The sequence below is a fragment of the Rhinolophus sinicus genome, linkage group LG10, assembly GCF_036562045.2.
Source record: "Rhinolophus sinicus isolate RSC01 linkage group LG10, ASM3656204v1, whole genome shotgun sequence".
Lineage (NCBI taxonomy): Eukaryota > Metazoa > Chordata > Mammalia > Chiroptera > Rhinolophidae > Rhinolophus > Rhinolophus sinicus.
This window is the reverse complement of record NC_133759.1, coordinates 50,493,309-50,511,916: the sequence shown is the minus strand read 5'-3', so window position 1 is coordinate 50,511,916 and position 18,608 is coordinate 50,493,309. Positions and strand designations below refer to the sequence as shown.

General features: G+C 37.0%; 1 protein-coding gene across 16 annotated transcripts in view; it reads left to right on the top strand.

Moving 5' to 3' along the window:
- ERC2 (ELKS/RAB6-interacting/CAST family member 2) overlaps window positions 1–18,608 on the top strand; it is a 918,423-nt gene that overhangs the window by 302,649 nt on the left and 597,166 nt on the right. For all 16 annotated transcript variants that reach the window (XR_012489712.1, XR_012489713.1, XM_074313131.1 and 13 more), the window contains 2 exons: window positions 371–526; window positions 17,366–17,533. Coding sequence is in view for 14 of the 16 variants with exons in the window: in XM_074313131.1 (XP_074169232.1) it covers window positions 371–526; window positions 17,366–17,533 (324 nt within the window). In the remaining 2 variants the exon portion in view is untranslated. The remainder of the gene's footprint in view (window positions 1–370; window positions 527–17,365; window positions 17,534–18,608) is intronic.

Below are 18,608 nucleotides of genomic sequence, written 5' to 3'. Positions count from 1 at the left end.
GGAGCTTAAAAAATAATCTCACAACTGATCCTCAGAAATGAAAAAAAAAAATTGTTCTGAATTCAGGGCTATGTCTACACCATAATGAACGTATTACTACCAAAATTGCTTTCTGAAATTCTGTTTTGATGATACTGAAAAATAATTTTCTTTCTTTCTTTCTTTCTTTCTTTCTTTCTTTCTTTCTTTCTTTCTTTCTTTCTTTCTTTCTCCTCCCTTCCTTCCTTCCTTCCTTCCTTCCTTCTCTCTCTCTCTCTCTCTCTCTCTCTCTCTCTCTCTCTCTCTCTCCCCCCCCCCCCCCCCCTCTCCCCTTCTTCCCACTCTCCTTTTTGTTTTGCCTTTTTTTTTTTTTTTTTTTTTTTACCAACAGGACACAAAAATTGCTTCATTGGAGCGAAACATAAGGGACCTGGAGGATGAGATCCAGATGTTAAAAGCCAATGGTGTGCTGAACACTGAGGACCGTGAAGAAGAGATCAAACAAATAGAGGTTTACAAAAGTCACTCCAAGTTCATGAAAACGAAGGTATGGTCCAGAGTTATAAACTTTTATACTCTTAGTGTGACTGGAAAGTTATGGCTTACATACATACTTTTCCCAAATACCCACATAATTGACTTTATGTGATATCATGAAATATATGGATAATAAAGAGGAATGCAAAGATTTTCAGTTCAGAAGCATAGATTCAAGATAAAAAAATCAGGGAAAACCTGTGCTAGAATTTCTATGTATAAAGGTATTCAATATTTTCTAATGAGTTTCTTTGGTGTTGTTCTGTCTTGGGAATTAACATTTATTTTTAATAGTCCTATGTCTTGCAAATTTCCAGAGTTTTTATAAGTGTGCGATTTTTTAAAGTTTCTGTCATTGCCAAATTTTTGGCCCACCTCTAGAAGGTGATTGTGTCAAAAGGTGTGGCCCTTAGAAGACAATTGAACTGATTTCAATGGTATGAGGACATTTTGGTTTTAGCATAGTGTTTAAGACAGAAGTGATTTTGAGTCCCACTGCTGCTATTTGCATACACTCAATATTCAACCTCTCTAAGCCTCGGTTTCTTCATCCATGAAATAAGGATAAGAAAAAAGAAAAGTAGCTATATCATTGGGTTCTTTGGCGATTCCAAGAGATTGTGCATATCATCAACTTGCCTAATCTCTAGAAAATATTCAGTAAATGTAAGGCATTGTTTTTGACAGTGATTATTATTATTATTGCTATATGTTTCTATTGAAAGTATTATTTTAGTACCCCTTTCATTAATTTGTTTCATTATTGCCAGTGTTAAAGAATTTGGCTTACATTTTTTTTCAAAATTAAACTGGGCTGCAAATGGACCATGCACCTGTATATCTATTATTTTTACATGTACATAATTATTAAATTTATAAACCCAAATAGGTCTTTTGAGACTTTGAGGTGCTTTTATCTATTCCTCTCTCTAACTCATTTTGCTTCTGAAAATAATAACCACACCAATTAAAAATTTTTTTTTCTACCACTTGCTCTTAAATATTCCTGTTCTTGTTTTAGGTTTTACTCTTGTTTCTTGCCTTATAAAGGCAGCAGAGTGATGAGTAATGCAGACTTCTGTGAGAAAACAGTGAGAGTAGGGAGAAAAATGTTTAAACGATGGTTATGATTTTTATCAGTTATGAAGTAAATGCATACTCTTTGCAGAAAATTTTCAAATTATAGAGAGGAAATAATATCTAGTATCTACTTCACCATGTATGTATGTGTGTGTATATATATGTGTGTTTCTCCAGGGGAAATAACAAAAACTGTGCTTACTTCTGCCAACTTTCCATCTGTAAGGTGATGTTGAGATTTTGTCTAAATTTGGATCAAGGAGTGGAGATATGAGGAGAATATCCGTTGATTTGACTCTTACCCCTTGTTATCAGGGACTGCCACAAAAAGCAGAATGGGTATTCCTGCTCAGCCCTGCCTTCTCGTTTCATTTTTGCAGTCTTTCCCTCTCAGAGAGTTGAGCTGAGGTATAGCAAGCACAGTAGTAGGGTGGCCTGCAGACGATAGGCAGAGCCTCTGGGAATGAAGACCAGAGGCACAATATGAGTGAACTCGCGAAGTTTGGGGGAAATTATTATTTTGGCTTAAAGTTTTCCTCCCTACCCTGTCATTGAATGGTGGGAGAGAGTTCAAGCCTCTTCTACAACTGAAACTGCTATGGATCTGTAAACTTCACCCCTCACCATGGACTCTGTCCAGGTAAATAAAACATTTATATGGTCTTCAGCAAGTAAGTCATGACCTTTATTGGCCCGTGGTTGTTTGAGAGACCATCAATCCTCGAGTTAGTTTTAACTTTTAATGGCTAGTTACTTTGAAGGGTTCCAAAAATAGTCAGGTCAGAAGAATGTTTGAGGAGAGTAGAGGAGCATGGTGGGAAGAGTGCAGGCCAAAGACTAAAGCGAACTCTGGCAAATCTCTTCCCTGCCCTTGCTGGGTGCCTGGCCTTAGGGAGTGACTTAGGTCACTCAACCACACATTCCTCTTATATAAAATGAGGGCAACACTACCCATCATAGAGGGTTATTAAAAGGATTAAATGAAATAATGTAGTTAAAGTGCCTGGCTCAAAACAATAGCTGTTGACCTTTAACAAATACACAACCAGATACTTCTCCAGCGAAATGGGTTTATTCAGGAACAACAAAGAATTACAATTTGGGGCATGTGGTCTAATGGATAGCCATGCGTAAAAGTACAGAGAAACAAAAGATAGGAATTCTATAGACTTGGGAGGGGCTGTTGTAAATAGAATCCATTGGAGGAAACTGGAAGTTTGAAATACAGTGACTTTTCATTGGCTGAGTTATGGCAGGCTCTCATTGGCTGAGCTGTTACTGGGCTAGGAGAAATTTTTTTCTTCTTCCTGCTACAGTAGTAGAGTAGCATTGCTTCCTGTAAGAGATGCAAGGTATGTCTCTTCCTGTTGGGATCAGTTGAGTGACATGTGCATTAGAGTTTTTTCTTCTAGCCTCCTGACTCCCGTTTAAATGAGGTTTTTGTTTATGAATTCTCACAGAGCTGCTAATTATACCCATTATTATTGAAGAAGTAAAACCAAATATAATTAATAATAATAGTAATAATGTTGTATTTATTTTGACTAATGGAGAAAAATGGATTTCTAAAAATGAGTTCTTATAATGTCATGTAAATATCCCATATAGAATGATAAAAATTAGCTAAAAAGTACTAGTAAGTAGTTTTTTTATATTTTCTCCATTGAAAGAATGTTCTTATTGGATTGAACCCTAACATTTATTTGCTCATACTTGCTCATACCATTACTTCAGTTACTTATTCTTCCCACTTCTACTTTGAGAGGGAACCTTGATTCCTTATTTAAGCCTACGAGTGGTCGAGCAGGTCTGCTAAGACATAGCTATTGCTAAGCATTTAGTCCTGAGTGCTTGTGTTTTGTGCATTGTGGGATCCCTTAGGCTGTGTGAACTGATTCCAATCGGGGAAATCATTTATCATGAAACTTATTAAATTTTAGAGGCATGGATTGCTATCCTCTAAAATTGGATCACTAGCATATTTCATGGTCCATTGTGGACTATTTTCTACAAAGTTTATATGAATATATTGCTTGTCAAAATCCTCACAGATATCTGAGGAGTTAATTTTTGCAGTAGGGGGTCACATATGTTGACAAAACAATTGGTTAGTGTGACCATTGGGGTCTGTTTATCTTGGAATCTTTCATTCATGCAGTGTTGTATGGATAAAGCTGTCATTGGTGGAGTTTGAGTATTACAGTCCTCATAGACTGGTTTCTAGCACATGTTGCTGAGCTAGCAACTGAGGGGCACTAAAAGTAGTGCATGTTAAGTACTACCACTCCCTCATACTGAGAACTTAGTTGGGAAAGTAAGAAATATACTAAAAAAACTACCCTGAAGATTTGATGTGAGTTAACTTCTGGCTGGAGCAATGCAGGTTGTGTAGGTTTCGAGTTAGTGTTTCTTGTCTAAATGATCGGATTGACAAAACAGCAATGACAGGCCTGGTTAAGAATGCAAACCCAGATCAATGCCAGAGCAAACCTAGAAGGATAAGTGAAAATACGTTTCCACCAACAGATAAGGAAGTAGGAAGAACTCAAGTCTATGTGAAATAACACGTTTTCCAAAAAAAGAAAAGAAATACTAGATTTAAATTGCAAAAACCTTAGAGGCTCTGAAACTTACTTGGGAAATGGAAAAGTAATTGCTAAACTCATTTGGTTTACTCAGGCAGTGACAGAAATGGAAATCATAAAATGACTTTGGATCCCATCTAGCAGAAAATGCTAGATTTGGGGCTGGCACAGTTGACTTCGCAAACTGTTGTTTTAATGGCTTATAGAGACTCAAAGAGTCGTGGTAGAACATTTCAGAAATTCTTATGAAATGCTGCATAAGGAGGGGAATCGAACTCTTGAAAACCAAGTCTAAAATTCCAGCTAAATATTGTTACTTCTTATTGCTGTTTGTAATGAATATGTAGAAAGCTTTTAAACGTGGCCAGGGAGCTTCTGTTTTACCAGGGGCCTTTGAAGCGGCACCCTCAGGATGATCACTGTTTACAAAGGGTAGGTTAGGAGATGCTCTTTGATCTGAGTATTTCTTTTGTATTTCTTTAGAAATCTAAAGCATATTTTATCATGATTATTCGGAAGTTTACTATTTTTAAAATAAAAAGATAAAAGATAAAAGATAAAAAAATTCAACCTAATCATGAAGAAAGCCCCTAAAATTATTCCCATGTCCATGTTCTCATTTGCTTATATTCTTGAAATATTATTTAGCTGAAATTTATTTTTATGATCCATTAGTGATCAAATTGACTCAGCATTTCATTCCACTTCATTAATGGGGCATAATCTCAAATCAATCTCAATGGCAATGTGTAATGATTTGCTCCAAATTGTTAATAAAGGCAGCTAATAATAGTTCTTATATACAAACTCATTTTTAGATATAGAAGTTTCTTGAAATAGATAATGTAAAATTTTTCAGTGAAAATTTGACATAGAAACAATGTAACAATATTGTGGTATGAAAAGGAAATGCTGTTTGCATTAATTGTTAAGATGAATAAAGCATGTAGGTTGGAGGGGAAGGAAGTATTTTTAACAGCCATCTAAAAGGGGGTGCACCTCCATTTTGATGCTGAGCAGATGGCTGGGACTGGTAGGGCCTCTGGAAAGCTCTGTGATTAAATTAGGTAGCAGTGAAGACCTAAATTGCTTTTATACATATGATGTCATAGAAAAACCATGATGTCACATTTTTGGAAAGCTGGAAGGTGAGTTGCAAAAACGTAAAAGCAGAGCTCAGAATCTCAGCTTGTGTAAAGGCAGGGATACTAGACATAGTCGGCCATGGTGGAAATTCCTGCATCTTATAAGGACTTTGGCACATGCATGCTGCTCCTGAGAACTGAGACTCTGGGAGATCTCCTGTGCTGTGCAACTCTCCCCTGTTTGAAATTGCAATTTCTACCCCCACTCAGAAGGCTTAAAGGAATCAGATTGTGAGAGCAGAACTAAGAGGCCAAGAAAAGCATGAGTTACCTTCAGGAGCACTGTTAAGCCTTTAAAAATGGAATGTAACATATAAATAATTGTTTTTCTGGTAGGAAAAGAATGATAGCCTCTCCTGTTCCCCACGAGCCTTTGTTCCCAGCCTAACACATTTTTCATCTACTAATCCCAGTACTTCTATATAAGCCACTCGCGGTGTTTTCATAGTTTGCCAAAGATGCCACTCTGCTGTCTTAGATCGCCCCCTTTATTCTGAATTTGTAACACATTTTTTTACGAACCTCTGACGGATTACAATCCTTATAACCCAAACTGCATGATAATAAGCATATCATTTTCTAGACATGAGGGCCATATCTACAGTGAAAAAGAAGCTGTTTTATTTGGCAGAGTAGTTTTTTGAGGGTGTTGGTTGTGTCACAGACATAAGTGGTAGAAGAACTTTCAGACGAGATGAAGTGTGCCTGATGTCCACATGGATTGCATATAAAGCATGTGATGTAATTCCGATTGGCTTTTCTTCTTGCCATCGCCGAGACAGACCTTCCCCCAGCCTCAGTTCTCATGTATGTTCGATTGCATCACTTTCCATTTTTATTGAGTTTATGGCTATAAAAGAAGCCAAAGGCATATTTTTATGGACGAATATGATTTTTTACCCTGTAACTATATTCCCTTTAGAAAAGCCTTTTTCTGTTATTGTCTGCATAAAATATTTATTTAAAATTTACCTCATGGCAGTGATAGTCTGAAAGCTATTTAAAGCAACTCCTTATTTAATATTTATAGACTGAAATAGTTTTATCATTATCAATCTATTTTTATTAAGTAAAGTAGGTGTGTCTAGAACCTGCCATCTCCTTCCTTTCTATTAAATACCATTTCATTGATCAAGTTAATTTCATTCAAATTCCTCTCTCAATATCCCACCCCCACACTAGATTTTTACTCTGGTGTTTGTAGAAATGAACACAAATCAGTCTTTTCACTATAAGCATCATCTTTGCTTAGGCATGTAGAGTTGAAAATTTTTTTAACTTTAATTTCAGATAAATCAGTTTCATGTGTGAAACCAACTAAATACTATGCTGTCATGTACAACTGCATGTGATTTGGGGCCATGTTCCCCAAGAATAATGCGAATCATCACAGATTTAATTTCTTTCATAATTTTAGGTAATCCTAATACTGATTTCCCCTTTTATAAAAAATTTAGAATTTGTTCGTGTTGAGAGAGAGAGAGAGAGAGAGAGAGAGAGAGAGAGAGAAAGAGAGAGAGAGAGAGAGAAAATGCTTCTTACTTTTGTCCCGGGTAAAACCGATCAGACTCACGAATCATTAAATTATAACAGTAATGTATTTCATGGATTGCACATACCTGAGCTGTTCTGCCACCTGCTCACAGATACCCAGAGAATGTTAATAATCAGTCATGAGTCTCTTCCAGTGAACTTTGAAGCATACTCAGAATCCTTCTCAAGACTGCCTTCTGGCCAGCCACTACCAAACCTTTAGATTTGGCAAGAAAGATGAAAATTATTTGTCCCCTGATGTAGTCTGACTTCTGCCAGTAAATGGCAGTTCCCTCCACATAAACTTTTGTAGTAAATTGTGCAACCTGAACACTTCTAGAAATGGGGGCTTCACTTCTCTTTAAGCACCCCACTCTGTTCATGCTAAGCAGTTATTTGTTGTCTGTAGCTTGGTTCTTGTTTATGCCAGTTTATTTGCTGAAAACAACAAATGCTGGATGAAATATATTTTAGAAATATACATTTAAAAATGTATTTATGAACTGTCAAATTTGAAAGATTCTCAAGGGTCAAAGCTAAGACAAAGTAGGGAGTGAGAGGGATAAGTAGAACACTAATTGTATCTTCTTGTTAGCATTTGCTAGAATGGTGATGTTGAGCTTTGGTTTTCATATCACAAGGACATTTAAGAAAAAGACAGAAGCCTGGGCCTGCTCAAGATGGGGAATCAAATAGGAATTCTGCTACCATTACCACATAAAGCTAGGATCCCAGACAGCTTCACTCTTAAGTGTAAGGGTACACTAAAAATTACCCTCCCCACTCTACTCTTTTCCCACCAAGACTAGGGACTCCAGGACAAATTACCTGCCTTAAAACTTTGAGCCAGTGGAAGATAAAAAAGCCAGCTTTGAGAATCTATAATCACAGCTGGCTCTTGCATAGGTGTGCAGTATGAGGTGATACAAAAACTTCACATAGACAATATAGTTTAAAGGGGTCCTCAATAGGCAGAGCCCCAGGTATTGGCAGAGGCAAATGCTCTGGAAAGCCATGTGTTAACTTAGGTTTCAAAATATTTCTTTAGATAAAGTTAAAAAAAAAAAAGAAAAGAAAACATGATTACACAATAAAAAATTTTAAAAATCACAAAACCTTTAAGAAAACAAACCACCATAAGTGATAGCCAATGGAACAACAAACAACAGAACCAGATGGCAAGAACTTCAGAAGTCGGAATTCTAAGAAAACACTATGATATAAGTATGTTTAATATGTTTTAATAAATAACAGAAGGGATTGAACATACACATAAAAGGCAAGAGATTATAAAGCAAATTTAAAGAGAGCCAAATAAAATTTCTAGAAATGGGAAAATATCAAAATGCAAATTTCAAAGCTCAGTGAATAAATAGAGTGGTCATAGAAGAGGAGAGACTTACTAAACTAGAAAAAAGAGCAGAAGAAGTTAAAGATAAAAAGATGAAATACATGAAAGACAAGTTAAGATACATAGAAGATAGAATAAGAAAGTCTAGCATAAGTATAATCAGAGATCCAGAGGGAAAGATGGAGTAGGGACAGAGTCATTATTCAGAAGCCATATTTGAAGAGATGAAAGCTGAAAATTTTTCTAAAATTGATGACAGATACCAATTTACAAATTCAGAAGGCTCAAAGTATCCCTCATAGGATAAATAAAAAGAAACCTATTTGTTTACATCAAAGTAATGCCACAAAATCTCAGAGACAAAGAAAAAGTCTTAGAAAGAAGTTAGACTGTTTGTCCAAAGAGGATATATGGATGACTAATAGGTATATGAAAATATGCTTAACATCATTAGTTATTAGACAGATACAAGTTAAAACAACAATGAGATGCCACTTCATACCCACTGGAATTGCTATAATTAAAAAGGACAGATAATAAAAAGTGCTGGTTAAGAATATGAAGATAGTAGAACCCTCATTTATTTTGATGGGAATGTAAAATGGTACACTTTGGCAAATGATTTAGAAATTCCTCAAAATACTAATCATATAGTAGTTACCATATGGCCTAGCAATTCCACACCTGTGTGTATACCGAAGAAAAATGAAAACATATGTCCACATAGACTTGTACATAAATTTTCTTACTAACGTTATTCATAATAACCAAAAACATAGAAACAACCTAAGTGTCCATCAGCTGATGAGTAGACAAAATGTGGTATATTCATAGAGTGGGGTGTCATTCAACAATGAAAAGGAATGAAGTACTAGTACATGCTACAACATAGATGAACCTTGAAACATTGTACTATGTGAAAGAAGCTGGTCACAAAGTACATATATTGTGTGATTCCGTTTATATAAAATGCCCAGTATATGCTAATCCATACAGACAGAAGGTAGATTACTGGTTGACTAGGTCTGGATGCAGAGGCTGGGGAATAGAAAGTAACGTCTATTGGTTACAAGGTTTCATTTTGAGATGATGAAAATGTTCTAAAATTTTATTGTGAAGATGGTTGCACAACTTGTGAATATTCTAAAAACCATCAACTGTCTGCTTTAAGTAGATGAATTGTATGGCATGTAAATTATATTTCAGTAAAGCATTAAAAATATAGCTAATGAAAAAATAATCCCATTGCAGTTAAAGAAATGAAGTTGGAGTGATAGCTTGACTTCTTATTAGCTTCTGTTAGCCAGAAGATGTGCTGAGAGGAAATATCTCAACCTAGAAAATTACTTTTAGTATGCATCAGTAATATTCAAGGAAGAGAGAATAAGGTGAATTTTTTAACACAAAAATTGAGTTTGCCACCTAAAAAACTACACTGAAGGAAATTTTTAAATGATGCATTTCAGGCAAAAGTAGATTCCTAATGGAATATCTGAGATGCAAGAATGAATAACAAATATAGTGACAAATGTGGGGGTAAATCTAAACAAACATGGACTGTAAAAAAATAATGATGAGTTAAAAACAAAATAGGAAAGAACTGAAATACATGAGAACAGTAATGTGTAGGTGAAGAGGGTGGTGACTGGACTTAAGGCATCTCAGGATCCTTCTATTATTTAGAAAGAAGATAAACATAGAGATTGACATAAGACTTAGATAAATTAAAAATCTAAGCATATTATAATTCCTAGGGTAATAATATAAAGATTAGAAGTAAATACCATAAACAAATAAGATAAATATAAATAAAAGCACAACTTTTAAATGAGTAGAGGCAAAAAATAGTATGAGAAAAAAAGTCATTGAAAACAAGGCAAGAAAGGAAAGCAAAGAAATAGAAATGATAGTACATGTAGAAAGCGTAAGGTAAGATGGTTGGAATAAAATCACATATATCTGTAATGATAATAAATGCTCCACTTAAGCTTCTCAGACAGCATAAAAGAATCTTGGTATATGGGATTTACAAGAGACATCTGCAACATAAAGTTAAAGATACATTGAAAGGAAAAAAGACACACTAGCCAAATACTAACCATAAGGAAGCTGTTGTAGACGTTAAGACAAAGAAACCATTTTTAGAGCTAAAAAAATTGGCAGAACTACATGGAAGAATTCATTATTTTTACCATTAGAGTCAGTGTTTTTAACCCACCCTTAAGTAATTAACCGATGAAGCAGATTAAAAGATCAAAATAAGGAAGACTTAAACTACCCAGTTCAAAGTGTTATTAAATGCCGTGCACATATATAGAATATTGCACCCAACAATTGCTGGATACATTCTTTTCAAGCATATAGTGTACAAAGTACATTTATGATAACTGACCACATACTGTGTCGTAACACAAGATACTCCAAATTTCAAGTGATTAGTATCAAACATGATGTTCTTTATTCATAAAGCAAGTAAGAAATAAAAAAACACAAAGGTATCAATAATTAGGAAACCTGTGTATTTGGAGATTAACAAACCATACTTCTATATTATTAATGGATTAAAGAATAACTAGTAATGGAGATTAGAAAATATTTAAGACTGAACAATAATGTCAATACTATGTACCAAACTAGTGGGATTGAGCTAAAATGATACTGACAGGGAAATTTATAGTCTTTGGGCTTATATTATATATGGAAAAAAAAAAAAAAAAGAAAGGCCGAAAGTTGGTGAGATAAGCATCCAATTTTAAAAGTTAGGAAAAGAAAGCTTTCTGGTCAAAATGGTACAGTAGATAAATGCTGTGCTTGCATCTTGTCATGGCATCATCAAAATTACAACTCAACTACAGAACAACCATCACTAAGAATCACCTGAAGTCTAGCTGAACAGAATTCCTATAACCAAAGATATACAGAAGAATCCACCGTAAGACTGGTAGGAGGGGTGGAGATGCGGACCTGTCCAGTCCCACACCTGCATGTGGCAGTGAAAAATCAGGAGTGATACCTCAACTGCAGAGGGACCCCTAGAGGAGAAAGGGTCCCAGCCTCACAACGAGGTTCCCCAGCCCAGGCTTCCAGTGCTGGGAGGAGAAATCCCCACAACTTCTGGCTGTGAAAACCAGCAGAGATTGTGGCTGAGTGAGCTAGAGGGCTGCTGGAGTCCCAGGTGCTCCTCTGAAAGGGTCAGCACATGGACTTAATTGCTGACAGACTCACTTGCTCTGAGCTTCAACACTGGAGCAGCAGCTTGAAAGATGCCAGGGACATACGGAGAGGAACTTAGTTGTCTGGCTCCAGGGTGAGGGCTGGCATATTTTATTTTTTTTTTCCTGTTCTGTTTAGGTGTTTTCTGCTACCTTCTCTTCTAAATAACTGATTCAGTCCTCTCATTGATAAAATCTATGTTGATTCTCTCTAATGTAGTCTTCATTTCAATTATTGTATTCTTCATTTCAAACTGGTTTGTCTGTTTTCTGTCTCCATTTTTATGTTTCCTACCTCTTTCTTGAAGTTTTCGCTAAGATCATTGAGCATCCTTATAACCAGTGTTTTGAACTCTACATCTGTGAGAGTGCTTTTCTCCATTTTGTTTAGTTCTTTTTCTGGAGCTGTATTCTTTCATTTGGGACATGTTTCTTTGTCTCCCCATTTGGCTGCCTCCCTGTGTTTGTTTCTATGTATTAGGTAGATCTGCTATGCCTCCCAGTCTTAGTAGGGTGGCCTTATGTAGTAGGTGTCCTGTGGGGTCCAGTGACACAGTCTCCGTGGTCACCTGAGCCGAGTGCTCCAGGTGTGTCTCTTGTATTGTGTGTGCCCTCCTATTGTAGTTGAACCTGGATTTCTGCTTGCACACCAATAGAAGTGATTGACCCTTGGGCTGACTGGTTATGAGGACTGGCCATCACTACAGTGGAGGAGCTGTTGTGTAGGGGCTGACCCTACAGAGTAGGGTTTGCTTTGGTGGGGCTCTGGTACCTACCCAATCTGCTGTTTGGGTGTGTTGTCCATGGAGGCAGCAGGGTGGTGATCTGCCTTGGTCCAAAGCTGGCCACCAGGCATCCCCACCCTGGAAGCCCCTCCCAGGAGGCCCCACCACAGACCAAGTTCAGTCTCAGCAAATGCCCTGCCTGGGGCTACCTAAAATGAGCCACAAAGCAATCCACAGATGCCCACCACCCCTGCAGGTTTGGAGGTGCCTGGGAGCGGGCAAGCCTTGAAGCAAGGCTGGCTCCTGCCATTGCCGGGCTTGGCTCTTTTCAGCAATAAGTATGGGGCCAACTGAGGCCAGATGCTGCTCATTTGAGATTTGTGAATCTTTGAGAGATTTTAGAAATGTCTGCAGCATGAGCCAAGACAGACTGGTTGTATGAAGAAACCACTGGAAGCGGCTTGGGTGGGTCCACAAGTTGGGTAGGACAGGGTCTCAGGGAATCACCAGGGTGGGGTGAATGGTATTAGCCAGATTGATGGAGACTCACATATAGTGCCCACCTGCATCTACACACTGGGTACCGAGAGGGCTCAGCAAAGGAGCCAGCACTTCTGTCTGGGACAAAGCTGCCCCTGATAGTTTAAGGGGTTTTGGGAAAACATCGAGCTTACTATGTTTGCATCATAGGGCTTACCAGAAGAAGAGAGACAGAGAGACCAAGGAATTGAATACCTATTTGAAGAAATGATGAAAACTTCCCTAACTTGGTAAAGGAAATAGACATACAAGCCTAGGAAGCACAGAGAGTCCTATACAAGGTGAACACAAAGAGCCCTACACCAAGATACATCATAACTAAAATGCCAAAAGGTACAAAGAGAGAACCTTAAAAGCAGCAAGAGCAAAGCAGTTAGTTACCTACAAGGGAGCTCCCATAAGACTTCTCAGCACAAACTTTGCAGGCCAGAAGGGATTGGCACAACATATTTTAAGTGATGAAAGACAAGGACCTACAACCAAGACTACTATACCCAGAAAGGTTATCATTTAAAATCAAAGGACAGATAAAGAGTTTCCTGGAGACAAACAAGCTAAAGGAGTTCATCACCACTAAACCAGTATTACAAGCAATTTTACAGGGACTTCTTTAAGGTTAAAAAAAAAAGACAAAAAATATGATTAATAAAATGGCAATAACTATATATCTACCAACCATTACTTTAAATGTAAATGGATTAAATTCTCCAAGATAGGGTGGCTGAATGGATAAGAAAACAAGACCCTTACCTATAAGATGCTCACTGCATATGGTAGTACCTCGGTTTTCGAACTCTCTGTTGATGAACATTTTGGTTTATGAATGCCATAAACCTGGAAGTAAATGCTTCATTTTTCGAACATGACTTAGAAGTCGAACATGTCACATGGCTTCTGCTGAGTGCAAGATCCTGGGGCCTAGCTATTGGCTGTTTTTGAATGTTTCAGAACTCGAACGGTCTTCTGGAATAGATTACGTTCTTCTGGAACAGATTACGTTTGAAAACTGAGGTACACTGTATGAGAGATTCACATCAGATTAAAAGACACACACTGACTGAATGTAAAGGTATGGAAAAAGATATTTCATGATAATGGAAACAAAAAATAAAAAGCTGGGATATATACCAGAGAAAAAACAGATGTTAAAACAAAGTCTGTACCAAGAGACAAAGAAGGAGCCAGTAATCCCACTTCTGGGTATTTACTCGAAGAAACCAAAAATGCTACTTTTAAGGGACATGTGCACCTGTAGGTTCATTGCAGCATTATTTACAATGGCCAAGATGTGGAGGCAACCTGGGTGTCTATGGATAAAGAAGTGATGGTACATATATAAAAGGGAATATTAGTCAGCCATAAAAAAAGAATGAAATCTTGCCATATATAACAACATGGATGTACCTAGAGGACATTATGCTGAGTGGAGTATGTCAGACAGAGACAGACAAATGCCATATGATTTTACTTATATGTAGAATCTAAAGCACAAAATGAACAAACTAAATAGAAATAACCTCATAGATACAGAGAACATTTTGAGGGTTGTTAGATGGGAGGGAGGTTAGGGGAATGGGTGAAAAAGGGGAAGGGATTAAGAAGTACAAATTAGTAGTTACAAAATAGTCATGGGGATGTAAAGTACAGCTTAGGAAATATAGTTAATAATATTGTAATAACTATGTATGGTGTCAGATGGGTAGTATATTTATCGTGGTGATCACCTCATAAGTTATATAAATGTCTAACCAGTATGATGTACAACTGAAACTAATGTAATGTTTATGTCAACTGCAATTGAAAAATAAAAAATTCTTAAGAAATTCATAAAAGTCAGGAAAAGAAAATAGAATAAATACAAAAAAGTATGAATGAAATAATTTAAAAATTAGAGCAGAAATTAGTGAAATAGGAAATAAAAATGTTGAATGATCAACACAGCCAAAATTGGTTCTTTGACGAGCCGATTAGCATGGTGTGCCTCTGCTGAAATTCTTCAAGAAAATAGAGTAAAATAAAGAATATTAGTTTTGAAAAAAAAAAAGAGAATTATAGAATATCTAAAGGTAAATGGGTTTTATGAATATTCCTTGCTAATAGGGGTGAATAGTTAGAAGAAATGAAAAATTCTTAGGGAAAAAAATCAAAATTAACTTTAATAATTGGAAACATGAACATTCCTATATCCAGTAAAGATGGAGGAAGTAATAGTGTTTGGAAAGGGAAAGTAGCAGCTCTAGATAGTTTTGCTGGTGATGTTTAATGAATATTGATGGGAAAATATTTCAATTTTATGCAAACCATTTCAGAACACATTAAAAGAAGGAATACTTTCTACTTTACGTGGAAGGCTCAGTTGATACTGAAACCTGACAAAGGCAGCACAAGATAGGAGAATTATATACCAACCTTACCCATAACATAGCTAATAGATCATGACAAAATACTAGCAAGCTGAATCAAGTAAAATATTAAAAAAAGAAAACATCATGATTAAGTGGAGTTTTTCATGGTAATGCAAGGAGAGATTAATATTTTAAATATCCAATAATGCAATTCATTACAATAACATATTAAAGGTGAAAAATGTGGTAAATCATGAGATGCAGAAAAATATTTGATAAACATTCCTTAATGATTAACAAAAAACAACAACAACAACAACAACAACAAAACCCCAAAAAACTCTTGCCAAAATTGTAATAAAAGGGAACTTTCTGAAACCTAAAAGTGCTGTAGGGATGGAGTCCCAGAGAACAGTTTCCAGGCTGTCAACATCACGTGGAAAGTTGCTGGCTCGGGTAGTAGATGGCCATCAGCTGTTACTGGTTAGCCATTAGCCACTAATATAAGTGTCGTGGCTACGCTAGGGGATTGGTTGGTTGGCAGAGAAGTGGATGGTGGGATGCGGATCATGTGGCTCCTGCTTCCTGTATCTCCAACCCAGCCACCAGAGAGAATATAGTGGTATGACTCCCCTACCTATGGCTCCGTGGGTGTTCCTTTTTGGCCTCACCATATCCTGCGTTCTTGGGTGGGGAGTGGGACCAGAGACCCCGCATGACAAGTGCCTATAAAAAGCTAAAGCAAACATCATACTTAATGATGAAACATTACAATTCTTCACTTTAAAACCAGGAATAAGAGAAAAGGGCCACCATTTCCTCCAGGCCTCTGTCTTCATTGGCCTGCATGTCACCGGTATGGGTTTCCTCACAGCACAGTGGCTGGAGGATAATTGGACTTCTAACATGGCTTTCTGCAGGAGGAAGCTGAGGCTGCCATTCCTTCTGCAGGATAGGGCAGGAACAGGAATACTTGACACTTTTGCTGCATTCAGCTGGTAGAATAAGTCCCAGTTCAGCCCAGGTTTAAGAGGAGGGTAAACAGACTTTACCTCTAGTTGTGAGGAGCAGCACATTTGTAGAGGTAGGAAGACATTGGTAGCAGATATCCTAGGGGATCATCTACCACATCTCCTATCCAACTGGCAAAAATGTAAAAGGCTGGTGACATAAGATATGGACAAATATGGAGTGACCAGCACACTTAGTGCTTGTGACTATGAAAATAAATACAACTGCTTTGGAAAACATTTTGCTGTTACCTTGTGAAGCTGAAGCTGTGCATACTATGTGGTCCAACAATTTAACTCCTAGATTATTTTTGCTATTTGTACCAGGTATTATGTATAAGAATGTTCAGAATAGCACTCTTTGTAATAGCAAAAAACCTGGAAACAAATTCAAATGTCTATCCACAGCAGAATGGACAAATAAATTGTGGTGAAGTCTTACACTGAAAATGAACAAATTGCATGTACAATAATATTTAATCTCCAGGACATAAGATTGAGTAGAAAAAAAGCAGAGTGTTAAAAAAACATAAATAGTACAAAAAAAAGTTATAAACCTAAATAGTATGCAAAACTTAATAGTATTTTATTTACAGATGCAAAACTAAATATATGTTATTTACGGATGTAAAAATATATGGTAAGACTAAATGACAAGCAAGAAAATATAATAATAATGACAAAATTTAGAGTGATAATTATTTCTGAAGTGGGAAGTTAGGAGATAGAAATGGGTTGGAACACAGGTAATTCTAATGATCTTATTTGGTGAATCAAATGTTGGCTATTTCTTGTATTATTTTTCCTTATACTTTATATATATATTATGTTCTTTTTGCTTTCTCAGTATTTAATATAAGCCCAAACAAAACCCCCAGTGCTTACTTATTTTTCTGGCTGAGTATTCCCTTTTGTCAAATGATCCCCTGTAGGGGAGCAAAGGTCAAGGTTATGTCTTTATTAGCTCCCTGTGGGACCTTCTGAGGATGTGGTGAATAGACTCTGTGGTCTCCTGAATGAATAGTAGATTTGGCCAGGAAGCCTTCATTCCACTGTGAACCTTGGTTCTCAGTGAGGTGGAAGGTGGAAAGCAGTCTGCTGACCTTACTTTTCCTGTTTTCTACACTCTTCAGCCACCTTCCAGAGCCTCCCCAAAACCCAAGACTGTGTGACTCCCAGGCCATCTGTTTAAGCAAATCATGGCCTGCCTTGTTGGAATAATGATCCTCAGCTATTGACAATTACGAGAAATCAGTAGTTCCCAAATGTAAAGAGTGAGAGCTGTGGTTTCTAATTTCTTGCAATTTGGCTGTTGTTTTACAGATTGATCAGCTGAAGCAGGAACTTTCAAAGAAGGAGTCAGAACTTCTTGCCTTACAAACAAAGCTTGAAACCCTTAGCAATCAAAATTCAGATTGCAAGCAACACATTGAAGTGCTTAAAGAGTCGCTTACTGCCAAAGAACAGAGGGCCGCCATTCTTCAGACCGAGGTAAGGCACTGTATCAGGATTCGGGGCAGCAGACATTGAACTGATAGAAAATGTCCTACCTGAACAGCTTTCCGTAGAGGATCCCTTATCCAAACGCTTGGGGCCAGATGTATTTTGGATAGCAGATATTTGGGGGATTTTGGAAAGGTAAGAGCCATTGCATGTATCATAGATTATATAACACTCCCAGTGGGGTTGCAGCAATACCCAATTAGCAAACATATGGGAATTTATGCAGAAAAAATTTTTTTTCACACTAAAGTAGGATAAATATAGACAATATAAGTAGCCTCCTGTCAGTTTGTGTCAGGTTGTACCCCTGAAGCAATTTGCTTCACATTTGGAAATATTCTTTTTCATTATTCAGAGCTTTTTGGGTTTGGGAACCCCAGATAAATGATTGGATCTTGAATTGTTTTATTTTAGCGAGACTCATTTTAGTCAGAATGTCATCTGCCTTAATTTGCGGTGTATCTGTATAGGTCCCCCTCCTGGGACCCACGGTTCCAAAGGTTCTTACTTTCTAGGGAGTATCCTCAATTATCAAGATTCTTTTGCCCATGGAAGAAAGTTGGTATTCTGTGAGTTTCTTAAAGGAAATGTTGGTTGGTTATTTTTTCATTCACATTTATAAGAAAACAAATATATGTTACTGTCCTATTTCCTTGCTTCTCTCCATTGGATTTTATCTTTGGAGCTGCTAAGGAATGCAGAACCAAACCTAGTTATTGTGTAAATAAAACAGTTGACAGAAAATAAATTATTACCTGTGGGCAATAGCAAGAATGTAGTGAATCTCTCTGATTTCAAAAGTGTTGAGGTGATGTGTTATGTGGGTCACCATAGGAGAAGGTGGTGAAATGGAGGTGTATGTTTCCTCTTGTGCTCTTTGAACCATGTGTTTGCATGTCATGTATATATTTTGGGGTCTTTGGAGAGATTTGGATTTTCCTGAGGAGTTAGTGGGGCCATTAATAAGTCTGTGCCCTCAGTCAAAATCAGGACAGTGTTCACCGGAGAAAGGAAACAGATTCTAGATTGGGTTAAGTCTTGGCATGGACCTGACTCAGCCCCT